At 42.6% G+C, this 14895-nt stretch overlaps 1 protein-coding gene and 1 pseudogene across 2 annotated transcripts; both read right to left on the reverse strand.

Annotated features, from left to right (window-relative positions):
* Nucleotides 1-1167: 1167 nt before the first annotated feature.
* Nucleotides 1168-10111, reverse strand: LOC145483297 (transforming growth factor-beta-induced protein ig-h3-like). The gene is made up of 8 exons (XM_081461781.1): nucleotides 9394-10111; nucleotides 6673-6756; nucleotides 6508-6587; nucleotides 5516-5844; nucleotides 4616-4888; nucleotides 3737-3947; nucleotides 2985-3301; nucleotides 1168-1789 (listed from the first exon to the last, which is right to left on the reverse strand). Exons 1-8 carry the CDS (start codon nucleotides 9585-9587, stop codon nucleotides 1172-1174), a joined length of 2106 nt encoding a protein of 701 aa, XP_081317907.1. The 5' UTR covers nucleotides 9588-10111; the 3' UTR covers nucleotides 1168-1171.
* Nucleotides 10112-11375: 1264 nt separating this feature from the next.
* On the reverse strand, nucleotides 11376-13729 carry LOC145484370 (monocarboxylate transporter 4-like; annotated as a pseudogene). The gene is made up of 3 exons (XR_014049009.1): nucleotides 13721-13729; nucleotides 12993-13374; nucleotides 11376-12280 (listed from the first exon to the last, which is right to left on the reverse strand). The product of XR_014049009.1 is annotated as a monocarboxylate transporter 4-like (transcript).
* Between the last annotated feature and the right edge of the window lie 1166 nt (nucleotides 13730-14895).

Here is a 14895-nt window from a genome sequence, read left to right on the forward strand (position 1 = left end):
CATTAACGTGATAGCTACCAGAGCATTATCGCCCAAAATCCCAATAGGTCAGACTGCACGTAAAACGTGTAAACGTCGAGTTTTCATTGGTAGGTTTATTTGGGATTGGAAACCACCCTAAAAATAACATCAAGGGTTTTGTCAAGGACATTTTCATCCAACCATGTAAACAGGTAAAGGGTGGTCTTTGGCAGGAAGGTCACCATTTACTCCGATTCATCATTTACTAAAAGTTTATATATGAAAAGGTTTAGCCCTCCCTTCGCGCATGCTCTACATTCCCTGACTTGTCCCTACATAGGTTGACTCGGCCCCAGGCTCCCCTACCTTCAAGGCGGTGAGCCTCCATCAAGGGTTCCCTTGTTCTTCCTTTCCCAAAGCCTCGTGTGATTAGCCAGGGTGATATAATGATGTGTAATAGGCACTTAATGACTGCCCTCAAGGGAAACGGCGAGTTTGGTTTCCCCGAGACCCTCGATGTTTCTGGAGGCGAAGCCGAGGGGAACATCGAGGGTCGAACAAAACTCACCGTTTCCCGTTGGACCCGTCGTTATGTGTTCTCTTATACCTCCCAAGTGAAAAAAAAAAGAAAGAAAGAAAACTGCGACAAAAGTATTTGCTTCATGCTGGCTGGCACACAAATTCGCCGCGGTTCCAAGTTGCACGACCTGATCACGTATAAGTCGAAAGTTCAAGTTGTTGTCACCCTAGCTAAGGAGTTAGTCAGTTTTGTTCGCCCTAGGGAGTTACTCAATTTTGTTCGCCCTGGGGAGTTAGTGAGTTTTGACCCATGATACGTGACATGGTCTCCTCCAATCGGAAAACGTATTTGGGTTGGGAGGTAAAACAATTTAGTTTGTTTAATCCACCCTCACCCCTGAGGATTTGTCAGCTTTGCAGAAACTCGCCACGGCATTCAGTTTACCTTTATAAACTATAAGCTGCTACATAACCAAGTGCAGAAGTTTTTAAGCCTCTGCTGTGATCGTAAAGTTCTACAATAGCTTACGATAAGCAAGAATGTCTGCAGAACTTTATTAGTGAGTACCGGGCCTAATTTTTGAACATCAAAAGCGTGTGTTTTAAGAATTTTCAAAATTTTAACTATAACAAGCACAATTACATTGGCGTTTCTTATAGACGCGTCAAAGCGAGGACATTTCAGTTGTGTTTAATGTAAGCGCCGTTTTTTGCCGTGACTCGCCCTGTGAGTGTGCGCTTGACGCCTCAGTTTGCGGTATCCCTGTGGATACAGCTCCAACACGTCATCAATCACGTGAATAACTCCATTCGTTGCCGGTAGATCGAGGTCGATAATGCGCATGCCATTGACATACACTCGTCCGTTCCAGCCATAGCGTACTTTAAGGACGCCACGAGCCGTGGAAAACACGGAGAAGTGGTTGCTGAACAGCGACCAGTAGCTGAATTTGCAGTGAATACCGCACGTGTACAGCGTCCCGTTTACTAAATGATGCTGAAGAACTTCTGTCAGCTCTTCAGGGTGAGCGAGAAGACCTTCCATTGATCCAGGAGACTTGAGTTCGAGTTTGGCAAAAGCCCAGTTCGTTGGTGCGAACAGGGTTAACGAGGCGGCTGGGTTCTTGAGGACTGGCGCGAGCGTGGTGACGTTTATGGCCTCCATGAGTGTTAGGAAGCGAGGATCAGAGTTGATGACGTCGTAGATTGTCTTGGTTGGCGGTAGCAGCACTTTGTGAATAACATGGATGACTCCATTGCAGGCTTCAATATTGGCTTTAGTTAAGCATGCGCCGTTGACGGAGTGTACCTTCAAACAAAAGATAGTTCAAATTACCGTACGTTACAAGGCTTCCAATACTTTATATTATAAAGGGCGAGGAAAATGAAGGCGTTAGTTACACTCTTGCGTATTGAAAGTTTTTGAAAAAAGTTTCGATCTTTGAGGTAACAAGGGTTAAGTAATTAAATAGTTTTGAAGTGCTTTAGTGACCGAGTTTAGGAATATATACCTAGACCGACGTTCGCGCTTTCTGATTGGTTGTGAAGTCGTTTTACTAAACGGGCAAGACGATTCAAATCTTGCGCTGTGATTGGCTATTCGAGCGGGCAAGATGGCGCTATCTAAAATTCCCCGAAATTGGCCTCGTTCTTTTTTTTTGCGAGTTTATGGAAACACAAACAAACACACGAAAACACGCAAAAAAGGAACTTGGCCACTATCCAGCCATCTTGACCGAACAAGCTTGGTTAATAACCCTAATAAAACACATGAAAAAATTACTCGATTCTGATTGGCTAAGAGCAGTGCAGTTCAAGTGTAACACCAGTGCAAAAAGTGTAACATCAGTGCAAAAAGTGTAACACCAGTGCAAATTACACATCGAAATTCTGGATTATGATTGACTGTAAGAAAATAGCAACTTTTCTAAGAAAATGATATCATGTAAAATGATGATGAAAATTTTGTGCTGAAAGTTTGAAAAAATTTTTCTCAAATGAGAAAAAAATGGCTTCAAGAAAGATCTTCCGGCACTTCCTCCGCGCGAATTTTTTCATGTTTATATTATTAATAAGTAATCATACGGTTTTTCTCGTTCAATTTGGAGTTAATTTGCACTTGTGAGTTTTTCAAAAAGCTAAAATTACACTCGCCGAAGTGGCTCGTGCAATTTCAGCTTTTTAAAAAACTCACTCGTGCAAATTAATTCCAAATTGAACTCGAAACCGTATGATTACCTATACATATATTATATGATATATAACAAATATATGAACCCTCGCGTGTAGGCCGGGATGACATATTGAACTTTCGGCGAAGATTCTCTTAAACATGTAGTTTCGAGGGTTAACGCGCGCCAATCTGTATTTCTTCAATATATAACGACGAGGTTTTTTAACAGACAAAAGGGCTACTGGCAAACTACTCACGATTTTCCTAAAAAGATTACAACTCATGCCATGATGACCATCTTTTGATATAGACAGCTTAAACTTCACCATACCTTGCCATATCTGAATGAATTAAGACGGAGTTTGTCGGGCTCGTTGAGAGAATTCACTAGCGAATCCTTCCCAAATTCGTACGTCCACTTCCTCTCAGGAAGTATGTGGTAAGCGAGCAGCCCCTTGAGTTTGGCGGGATCTTCAAGTAGGGACTGCTTGGTTGACTCGGGTAAAGCCTCGAAAGCTTTGTCAGTTGGAGCAAACAGCGTAAACGGCCCCTGTTCCTCCTTTAAAGTGGTAGAAAGGCCGGTGGCGTCCAGGTACTTAATGAGTGTTGTGAGGTTCAGAACTTTGACCACTTCCAAGAGATTCATTGCTAAAAGAAAGATGGTTAAAACCACGCTTGAGGTCGCAGCAAATAAGAATCTGATAATGGCGTCTTGATTTATAACTACATTCTCTCAAAGAGTATTTTAGATAATGCGATCTGTTCCCTTTTCTCGCGTTGAAGCCCTTCCAATCCACGTCCACACCCATACAAATTATTTCGAACGCTTTTACTGCAGAGTTGCAGAATTTCAAACCAAGCAAAGAACAATGGACGTCACGCAAAATTACATTTCCATTTCACATTTTCTTTACTTGGAGAAAGGTATTGCGTGACAATTAATGGACTGCAGTGGGGTCAGTCCCATTCGCAGCCATTGACTGAGAGGTCACGCAACACTCCTTCCCTTAAACACATCGAGTCATGGAGATTACAATTTGAGGGTACTATGCAAACCGTTTTCTTCTGAGAATATTTTTTTACCTGAAACAGGCATCAATACTTTGTTAATAGTATGAATGATTCCATTATTGGCACTGACGTCAGCATCCGTCACCATGGCGTCGTTTACTTCGATCTGTCCTTCGCCACCTAGTTTAATATCGACGAAATGTCCTTCCACAGTGGTGTACCGACCGTTGTCCAGCGCGGCTGTGTAAATTGGCTTGGGCAGCATGTGATACTTGACAAATTTCTGCAATAGTAATCAATGTGGAACAGTTTTCAGTCTAATAAACTAGTTGGAAAATCAAATAGAAGCGAAAATTCGTTAACTACAGTTATTTGCTTTGCCACTTGGTTTCATCATGTAAGATGATTCGGACACATCGAGACTGGTCAGTGAAATCCAGACGACGGTAGTCCAGTCCGGGGCAAGTTGGTCGGGAATGGTGTAGCGAAGTAGGTGGTTGGGGAGTAGGAAGGTGCTCCCTTGAATCTTCAGGAGAGGTGTGTGGGGCTATTCTCTGCTCTTGCAACTTTAACTTGTTGCAGGACACGTGAAGCATCTAGTTTTCCACCCTTTTTATGATTCTACTCTCATTCCAGACCTGAAATGCATCGACAAGTCTTTATAGCGTGTTATGAAATAGGTCTGGTGATTTTTTTGTTCTCAGCCTAACTCTCTTTTATCGTCAAATGATGTAATGGGCCAATACGGTCCTGTTCTCGATTACTAACCACTGTTCGGGAAAGGAGCCCGCGCTCCTCCCCAGCGCTAACTCAAGGAGGAAAGTAGACCAGACTCCAGTGAACTGCGGACATTGAGCCTAATACGGTCCTATATTGCCTTTAAAATGATGTTTTATTTACCAAAAGAGTCAGAATCAATATCGTTCTTTCCACTAGACCTGTACAACGTACCTCAACACATTCGTCATTGGAAAGAAGGTTTTCCAGTCTCTCGCGGTCCATCATTTCAAAAGCCTGATCGGTGGGTGCGAACAAGGTCATGTTGGTGAAGTTCATTGCGGAATTCTCGATCATTTGTGAAAAGATACTGAAGTTTGGATCGCTCTTTAGAATATCTCCAATGTTACCGACGGCTGGTTTCAGCACTCTGTCAATAACGTGAATGATTCCATTACTTGCCCCTTGGTTTGAGGCAACAATTTCTCCTCCTTGTATCACGATTGTCTGTCAAAAGAGTGAAAGGATAAGTATAGCTTCCGAACACGCCATAAAAACGCGAAGGAACGGGAGAACGAAGTCAAGAGGCGCAGGGGATCGATGCAACGACAGGGGAACAAAATAAGCGGGGATGTCATAAACAGGGAAAGCGAAGCAGCGATAAAACGTGTGAACGTTAAGTCCAGTCACAAGCATGTCACCTATTCTAGGTGATATGCTTCTGGTCCAGTCTCTGGACTCTCTCTTCTCCGCGCGCTCTTTTAAGAGATGGAAAACATGAACCGTGTTACTATCGAGTTTTTGAAACACAGGGAGCCTGTTTTCTATTTCTTTTAGAAAATTCTGCGGCGACTCTTCTCTCGCCTGGGTTCAACACCTATATTGAGCAGGGAAGAGAGAGTTCAGGGACTGGACTAGGGAAGGGGAGAATGAGTGAAGGAGGGGACGAAGGAAAGACGGTACGAGAGAACCAAGAAACAAGGGCTCTTGGCAACGAGCAACGGCACTGGATTGTAGGGAAACCAAGGGAGAGGAAAAAAAGGAAGCGGGGGCCAGATACACGAGGGAGCCTGGCAACGAGGGAATAATGAGCTATAATAGAAGACAGTACGAATTCAAGAATTGTTGTGTTACCTCTCCGTCTTCCGCCACATTGACGCGCAGTTCTTGCGAGCCGTCTAGTGTTATTATCTTTCTGTTGTCTTTCATTGTTTCAGTGACAATCTTTCCAGCCGCCAAATGCAACAGAAGCGTTTCGCGAAGTATCTCCTTGTTGTTAGCAAGCTCTTCTAAAGTTTCTTTTGGCAAGGCAGAGAACGCTTGGTCTGATGGTACAAATGCCGTGTAACGCGTGTCAGCGTCCAGCTCAGACGAAAGACCAGAAGCCTTCATTAGTTTTGTAAATTCACCCAGGTCAAGAGACTCTGCCACCTCCATTATTTTCTTATTTGAAGTGTAAAGTTCTGAAAAAGAAATGGCACCCAAAGATCACAAAATGATGCAGCGTTGCCTAGGGGTTAGGGAGCTGGTTTTATGATCTGGAAGTCCCGGGATCAAATCCTCCTCCCTGCCGCTAGATGGATTTGTGTTCGGCGGTCCTCAGCGAATTCAACTGCGCTACGTCTTGCAAATAGCCAACTAGTCAACCTTCAACCAGTTGGGATTTTTAACAAGTTTTCAGTTCTTCTTGCAATAATGTTATTTGTTTCTTGCTTCATAGTGTCTCCAGTTAGCACAACAGTGTTAAATACCATAGCAATGACACAAAAATAAAGATATCAGTATTTATTTGAAATAAGTTTGGAAATTTTTTTTTTGAAAATTTTGGACGTGCGCACTAAACTATAAATATCTGTCGGTAGAGCCTTAAACTGCATTCTGTCCAGTGCTTCTTTTGTTTCACGCAGAAAAGTGAAAACATAGGAAACACGAGACGTCTGCATGCATGTTTGTCTAGAATAACGTAAAATAGGGATGTTAAGTCCTTCACGGTATGAAACAGATGTGACAAACAAACTTTATATATATATAGCCACTAAAACAAACGCTACTCAATATTGCGACCCTTCTCAATCGTGCACTGTGATTCGTCCCAGCTCAATCGCACGGTACCGATATGGTCATACCTTTTGGGCATCCGGGACTTCCTTCCACTTGGGTATATCCGGGACAGCACCGATATTCTGTCAAATAATGCTGTTCGGTCCTGCGCAATAAAAGAGAAACAGTCACAGACTCGTAAGCTTCCAGAAAATGATCATTCTGGCGGTTTAGGAATGTAATTAACGTACCTGCACTGAAGTCTCCGCTTCCCGGGTATCTTCCTGCATTTTCGAAATATTCCTATGGGAATCCGATGTGTACAAACATTTGGCCTAAAGATGAAGAAGGACATGATAAAATTAAAATAAGCTGCTATGACAAAGACTAGAACACAGTCGAACCTCTCCACAACAGCCACCTTGGGGACAGAGGAAGGTGGCCATTGCAGAGAGGTGGCCGTTAAGGGGAGGTAAGGGTCTAATATGACACATGCTTTTGGGCTGTAACATTGTCATTCAAAAAATGCTTATTTTAGCATATATAAATCAAAATGTATCAATAAAACAGAAACTTTATAGAAACAGAGACCAATGACGCGCCGTACGGATCAAGTTTTGTGACCTTTTACAATACAAAATGGGGTTTTGTATACACCATTCGTCAGTCGTTGATTAACTGGCCGTTGTGGAGAGGTTATTGTCGCAGTTTGGACGAGTTTTAGTGGCCGTTGCTGTTGTGGAGAGGTGGCCGTGGTAGAGAGATTAAAATAAGAGTGAATGTATGGACTGTCCCTCGGGCCAAAAATAGTGGCCGGCGGTGGCCTCCGTTATTGGAGGTTCGACTGTACTTATCATGATATGGATAGTAACTGCGTAGCGCCACCATAATAAAGTAAGTTCAAAATGTTAGTGGCGGTGATGATATTGAAAAGTCCATAAGTTTCAGGGCTGCTGCCTCTTAGTCAGTGATAAGCGCCCGTGATCTTTTAAAATGTGCCTACAGAAAGAATATGTAGCCTGTCCCAGGCGCTCAGCTAAGACGTTGGTTTTCTAGAGTAGCAGCGCAGCAAGGAAACTTTATTGTGTAGAGATTAAAGAAACAGAACAACTGAACAAACTACTAGCAGTAAAGAGCATGTCGATCGCACGCGTAATACGTGAAACGTGAAGCGTGAAAGGTGAAGCATGAGGCATGAAGCGTGAAGCGTGAGGGGTCACTTGGTTCACTCGACGAACGTGGAGTCAGCTTGCGTTCGCTAAACTATTCTCGGTCAGAAAAATTTCCCCTACCCCCTCAGAAAAGAGGTAATAAAACAGAGGTTCATCGCTTGTAAATTTCACTTACTGGCTGCAAATGTTTAGTTGATGATTATCTCTCTTTATCCGTCTGTTCGACTGTTTAATTAGAAAGCAGATCTAGATCGCAAACATACAGTGAAAACAATTAAACCGTGAACACTTGACATTTTTTGTGGATTTTTTTGCGGATGACTATTCAATGAGAACTCTTCATAAAAACCGAAGGATTAGCAATTTTATAATTAAAAACGCTAATCCTTTTACTTATAAGAAGATCCCTTATTGGGTAACAGTAAAGAAAAAAATGCAGTAAAAAATTTCAAGTCTTCATGGTTTAAATGAAGTTGTCGAAATGACACTTCACTTTTAAACCTCCCTTCCTGTAGACTTTCATCGTGTTCGACAGCTGATACGCCTATCACGTATTTCTGCTCCGTGGGAGTTGAAGAGTAATTCCGTTTCAGCAACAAAGTGTCATCTAATATTCAAATATATCATTTAATATAATCAAAGTAAATAGCTTTTCTAACTTCCGATAGTGCATGAGTTTCTTCCTTTACTTGCTCGATACATATATTTTTGTGGCTCAGTTCAAAACATTTCCTTTTTTCTAGTTTTTGCGTGCAAGAAAGGTTATTGAGTATTCAGCACTCTCTTCAAAAATAAAAGTATAATGGAACATCCCAAAACAAGATTGTCATGGCCTCAGGAAATCACGGAACAGAAACCTTCCATTGTTTCAGTTACTATCCTTCTGGTAGCCTGAAAGGTGAATCCAGCATCTTCCGCCCTCAGCGACCTATAAATCCCCGGACCGGCATCTCCCGCCCTCAGCGGCCTATAAATCCCTGGGCCGGCATCTTCCGCCCTCAGCGGCCTATAAATCCCCGGGCCGGCATCTTCCGCCCTCAGCGGCTCATAAATCCACGGGCCGGCATCCTCCGCCCTCAGCGGCTTATAAATCCCCGCGCGAAAGACGACGGGAAATAAGGCTGAGGGCGGGAGATGATTGACATTTTAGGCTATCCTTCCGGTCTTTCAATACGGAGTTAATCACATCCCGGGGAAAAATGACCTTCAAGAGAGCTTTCTGCTCCGTGCGAGTCGAAAAGTAATTTCGTTTCAGCAACAAAGTGTCATCTAATATTCAATGATCTTTCCTGAGGCTTCAATGGTAAATTTAATTTTGAAGAAAACCCTGAGATTTTATACAAATCGGACAAAAGAAGTTAATATGATGTCATTATGAACCATTATCTGTGTATGCCGAAGCACTAGATGTTTCGTCACTGGAGAATTCAGGTAATCGTTGAAATGTCATCATAATATTTCTCAAAATAAACATTTAAGAGCGAAACATGCGTTTATTATCATCACAACTCGAATTTATACAGATAAAATCAAGATCCTCCCGATTCGATTACCTTGAACGCGTTCTCAGACATAAACAATCCTAAGTTCGAAGAAATTCGAAGAATCGTAAGAAATGAGACGAGAAACGAGGCAAAACAGATACGCGAAAGAACGAACCGAGCTTCAGATATAATACGCGTGACACTGGGACAGGATTGTCCAAATATTGCCACGACTTTTTCTATGCCAATTCTTTCGCTGGGCCGAGCAGTGTTTTCTTCCCCACGAATGCATAGCATAACTTTATTATATACCTACCCTTCACCACTCGGTAAAATCTCTGGTTTGCTCTGTTGTGGCTGTAGAACTCCTTCGCTTTGACCAATATCAAGTTTCTGCCACCAGTCTTCCCAGTATTCTCGCCACTTATAAGGACTCCACCAGTTCGATGATGAGCTAAGCTCTAACGAGGAACTGAGAATGAGCAAATAAAACAACAATAACTTCGCCATTTGGATTACTTTCTACGTGTCTGTGTAGAAAGGTCAGGAGTGAATGGCAGAAACTCTCAGAAAATGTGAAATATCTGTCAAATCTGTCAATCAAACGAAGATACGACACAGGCAGCGCGAGCAGGCGTCAATGATCATCGTAGAACAGGCAGAAATTAAAGAAACTTTTCGTCCCAAATATAACTTTATACCGCCTTCAACGGACGAGTTTAGTGGTATCATTGCAAAAATAACTTGAGGAAAGTGTCCAGCGGGAAAGTCGGGGATGTACTCCTAGTGGTGTACTCAGTTTTACGCGGAAACTTCTCGACTGGAGTGTTTCTGTCGAGGAACTATCGGCTGATAGTCGCCCCGCGGAAATTTGATGTATATCTGATGAAGTATGAAATATCTGCCCGAAAAGCGATGCTTCGAGGGCAAATATGCTGGTTTTAAGAACATCAAATTTCCAAGGGGAAACTGTTAGACCAATAGTTCCGAAACATAAACATGGTTCACCACTAAATTTTCTGCCACCCCGGGAAGGGGAAGGGGGGGGGGGGGAGGCGGGGGGCGGAGGCGGGAAGGGCTACTCCCTTATATGGGCTAATAGGTATGTGCGGCTCCAAAGGGCATAGTTTTTCAGCCGTTTTGGTCATAAATGGGATATCGAATTTTGGCCATTTTGGTCATAAATAGAATATGGTTTTTGCATTCTAGTCTTGTCATGAATATGTTTTTAAGAAGAAGCTAGATTTTCATCATTATTGAGATAAGACCATCAGCAAAATCCCTACACAAATTATATTTACAGCAATTTAATATTGGTCTGAAACTGGGTTTTGATTTAAGGATCAGGTCACAAACAGGGTATCGAATGTTTGGTCAGGTCATAAATAGGGCAGGGAAATTCGCAGATTTTGGTCATAAATAGGGTAAGGGTTTTGGGAAGCGGGCCGCACACCACCGCCCGATTTTACTGGGAGTACCCCCCCCCCGGGTCTTTCACGCGCCAGCTCAAAAATCAAACTGAATTATTTTCACTTTTAGGTGAAAGATGTGGAAGCCAAATGTAACATTTGTAAAAGAAACTGAAAAATTGCGTCTTTCAATTTTTTTTCCTATAAGCCCCCTTGTACTACATGCTTTCATCCGGGTATTTCCTCGGACGGCCACTACCGTGTGCAGATAGTGTCTATCCGCCGATGAACACTATCTCGTCACGTGATCAATTTAAACCAATAAGAATTGGAGAAAATTTAGTGTTGAACTATAAGAGATGTAAGTTTAAGAAGCCGAAGGCAGCCGGTACTTACATTTTTCAGGATGAAGGTCATAAAAGTAAAGGAACTCCAGGAGTTGAGATACAGTTGGACATGGCTAATTCGAAATATTTTTGGTTTCTCCCAGAGAGTTCGAAATAGCGGGCTTCAACTGTATAACAAAAAGGTCTAGGCTGAAAAAGGCCGTTCAAAATATCTGGAATTTAATTAACAAATCAACCCCGATTGGTACAGTTATCAAAATAAGGAAAGCGGAAACTTGGACAACTGAGGAGAAGTGATCCAACAGGGATAAAAATTATCAGGTTTTCAATCACGTAAAGCAAAGAAACTCTCTGTCCCAGCTAAGCTTTGTACCGCTTTAATTTTCGTAATCAAGGTACTAAAGCAAAAATTGCTTTGAGAAAATTGCTGCGGTCCGTTGTAGTCAGCATGCGGCCACCAGGTTGTGCTAATCCACGAGCGACCGAGCATCCCGGGGGGGGGGGGGGGGGACTCCCGTATGAAAAAGTCTGGTAAGGCCGGGTGCGCTCGAATAAATAAGAATAAGAAAACGCGCTCGTTTCACTTTACAGGTTTTATTTCCACCGCTCTCTCAAGTCCGATCTTACTACTCTCGCGAACTCCTTTCCCGAACAGCGGCCGGTAATCGAGCCAGTTCGGTTTTAAGTGATATTTTTTATGAGGCAAATAAAGCTAAGGCCATGCCCAGATTGGTTTCCTTTAGGGGTTTGATTCAGATTTTCCGACGAGCATCCCCGGCCTTTTCACATATATGACAGCCCCCCCACCCCGGAACCAAATGATACTAGAGGATAACGTTCACAGCTCATGAGTTTTATTCACCATTTCTTTTACATTTCTGCCTTGCAGAACTGAAGCTAAAAGAACACGTCTAAGAAATTAGAAACTGACAAGAACTACTTGCGGTGGACGTGCCCAGTCATTATAATTAATTGCACTGAATTTTAGGTCCAAGTGAACCTCATTCTCGGGGTTTTTACGTTGGAAATTGGGAACGAGGTTTAGTCCTAACTTCACGCGCATAGTAAAATTTCAAACGCTGCTCAAACATCGCGGTGGTATGGGTTTGAGTTTTTCAGAAGGGAGATAAGTCTTTAAAAACGCTATACTAGGATAGCTGAAAAGTTAATAACTATTATAGGATTGCGCTAGAACTGCACATTCTCGTGAAAGTCCCAGAGCGGAGCTTCATTCCAAATTCGTGCGCCTGCTCAGTTTGAACCTCCTTTGATACTGTGTCAACCTTCTCTTCTTTTGCCTCTTCTACTCCCATGCTCCGTGGATGAACTTTGAACTTTCCTCGGTTGATGAAGATCAATATTATTGGTATCAGGGATGCCGTCAACGGTACTCCGCCGGTCGTGAAGAATGAGTAGATATAGCTCCCTGTCTGGTCCGCTATCAAAGCTGAAGAAGTTAAGAAAGAAAGTCTCAAGAAACGACCTCGAAAGATCTTTTCATTCAGGCAACTTAACTCGAAGTTTAAATTTTTTCTGTGAAGTCCCTCCAGTTTTATCGGACGCGCGCTGGATTTCTCAAACGACCTAAAAAATTATTCCTCAGTTCGAATTGGTTAATTCATTAAGAGCTCAGTGCACGGTATTTTGAGTTACTTTGGCCACATACAAAATCATCTTTAAATTGAAGGAAACCTGAAAATAGCGGTTTACTAAGATAGAAAAACACTGTAGGGATAATAATGATAAACCATAAAGGAACAAGGATGGAGAAGACTGACACAGATTACAGATTGAAAAATTTAGGCCAAACTTTTCAAGATGCGCAAACCTTAACGTAATAGCTTCTTTAATTGACCAACTTTCGTGCACCCTGTATATTCAGTCGAGGAATCGGGGTTTTAACTTGAGAAGTTTCTTAGTTTCGTCACAGGCTTATTTCACTTCCTGTAGTAATCTATATTTTATCATTATTATTTTCTATATTGTATATTACTTTCCCCAAGTATTTCGGTTCACTATTAACCAAGCTACAACTAGCTCGGGGCCATATTGGAAGGATATTAGCCTCAGGTTGTTTTCGTTGTCAAGACCTCAGCCCTGTCCTCCCTCAGTACAGCGCTAGCGCTCGGTTCAAAATAAAAAAAAATATATTTACTCACCAGCAACTGGTCCACCGGCGACTACAGAAAACGAATACACCACATTGCGGATACAGTAGGCGGCCGTTGTTCTCTTGCTGTCCACACACGTCAGTAAAATAAAATTCTGTGATGTTACGAAAATTAACACCATCGATCGCTCAATCCATAAATAACACTGAAGGCGATTACGTTCCCGTATTCTGTGGTAAGCGACAGCATAAAGGTGGCCAGCCCAACAATTACCATACATAACTGAAAGATATACACTGGATTAACTCTCTTGTAGTTGTATAGTCTCCCTGTCAACAGGCGTGAGAAACTTGAAAGAAGACCGATAACAATGAACAGCTGAGAAGCTTTCTGCGCAGAAATCGATTCGACTATCTTCACAGTACTTGACCTATAAAGTAACAATACCCTCTTAGGAAACGTTCCAATCAAAGAAAGTAGATACTAGCCTTAGGTAAACAGGGACGTCTCTATGTTTTGTGCACTCAGTCAAAACGTCCGAAACATGACCCAAAAAAGATCTTTAAATTAATTTAGGTATACAAGAATCTGACTGCTGTTCTTTTCTCGGTACCAGAGATTTCAACTTTCCCTGTCATTTGTCGGATATATGAGCTCTAGGCCCGAGAGTGAGTCCCAATTCTGGTAAGTTTTTTTCTGGTTCTCTTGTGACGCGTGGTAGCCTCATGGTTAGTGCGCTCGTCACCGGATCGAGTGGTCCGGGTTCGAGTCCTGACCGGCGACATCGCGTTGTGTTCTCGGGCAAGACGCTTTACTCCCACAGTGCCTTTCTCCACCCATGTAGGTGTATAAATGGGTAACGGCGAACTTACTGGTGGGGGTAACACCGCGGTGGACTAGCGTCTCATCCAGGGGGGAGTAGAAATACTCCTAGTCGCATCATGCTACAGAAACCGGGGTAAGCTCCGACCTGATGGGCCAGTTGGCTCGTGTGAAGACTTTACCTACTTTACCTTACGATTCTTTTACAATATGTGCATAAAAAATGAACGAGTGGCAGCAATGTAGAGCAGTCTAGTTTCCAGAGCCCATGGATTTTAAAACGTTATCCTCAGCTGTTTCCACCCCATAATAAGTTAAAAAGTATATTGCTCTGAAATGTAATGCGACTTAAAACAAGCATTTGAATTTAAACTAACCAGAATGATGTAAGGCATTTACATCCCAAAACTGACAAACGTGAGCGACGCCACAATAACAGTGTAAGCAGGAAAGCTCCACACACTGCAGTAAAGAGAGATGCCTGTCTTTTCGTCTCTTACTTCCTCATTGTTGTTCTTTCCACTGTTAAACTTCTGCGTTGTTGTTTATTGCTTCTTCTACGTGCGGATTAATTGAAACCTAGACTCAAAATGCAGACAAGGGCGTACGTTGCCGCCATTATTCTGAAAGTGCTTTTTCATTCAAACGAGTCTAAGAGGACTTGAAGCAAAGGTCCGCTGTAGAGGAGTCCTACACTTCCGCCCAACGAAACAACGCCAGTAGCTACGGTCAGCTAGTCTTTAAAGTATTTAGCAAGTACACGAATACAGGGATTGAATATTAGGCACGCTCCTAAACCGTACAAGGCGCTGTACGTGAAGTACATCACTGTGAAGCTGTGGACGAGTGAAGTCGACACCAGACCCGCAATGCATAGCGTGCCTCCCAAGAAACAAGTGATGCGGCAACCAAAGCGATCACACAGATAGCCTGCCAGCGGACTTGCGAACCATATCATGCCCAGACCAATTGAGCCGACAAAAGTTGAAACAATAGTGATAAATGATAACGATGATGATGATAATGATAATTATTGTTTTTTTCTCACCCGCAATACCTTTTATAGTCTATAATATTTCAGATAGTACGCACGCTCTCATCGGTCGACTGATGTGTTTAGATAAAAGCA

This window comes from Orbicella franksi, chromosome 4 (genome assembly GCF_964199315.1).
Source record: "Orbicella franksi chromosome 4, jaOrbFran1.1, whole genome shotgun sequence".
Classification (NCBI taxonomy): Eukaryota; Metazoa; Cnidaria; class Anthozoa; order Scleractinia; family Merulinidae; genus Orbicella; species Orbicella franksi.

Excerpts from the sequence above, each read along its gene's own strand:
- LOC145483297 (XM_081461781.1), bottom strand. The coding sequence starts at position 9,587 with ATGGCGAAGTTATTGTTGTTTTATTTGCTCATTCTCAGTTCCTCGTTA. Across the intron at positions 5,845-6,507 it reads AAGTCCCGGATGCCCAAAAG|AACTTTACACTTCAAATAAG; the intron begins GTATGACCATAT and ends TTTCTTTTTCAG. Across the intron at positions 3,302-3,736 it reads AGTATTGATGCCTGTTTCAG|CAATGAATCTCTTGGAAGTG; the intron begins GTAAAAAAATAT and ends TCTTTCTTTTAG.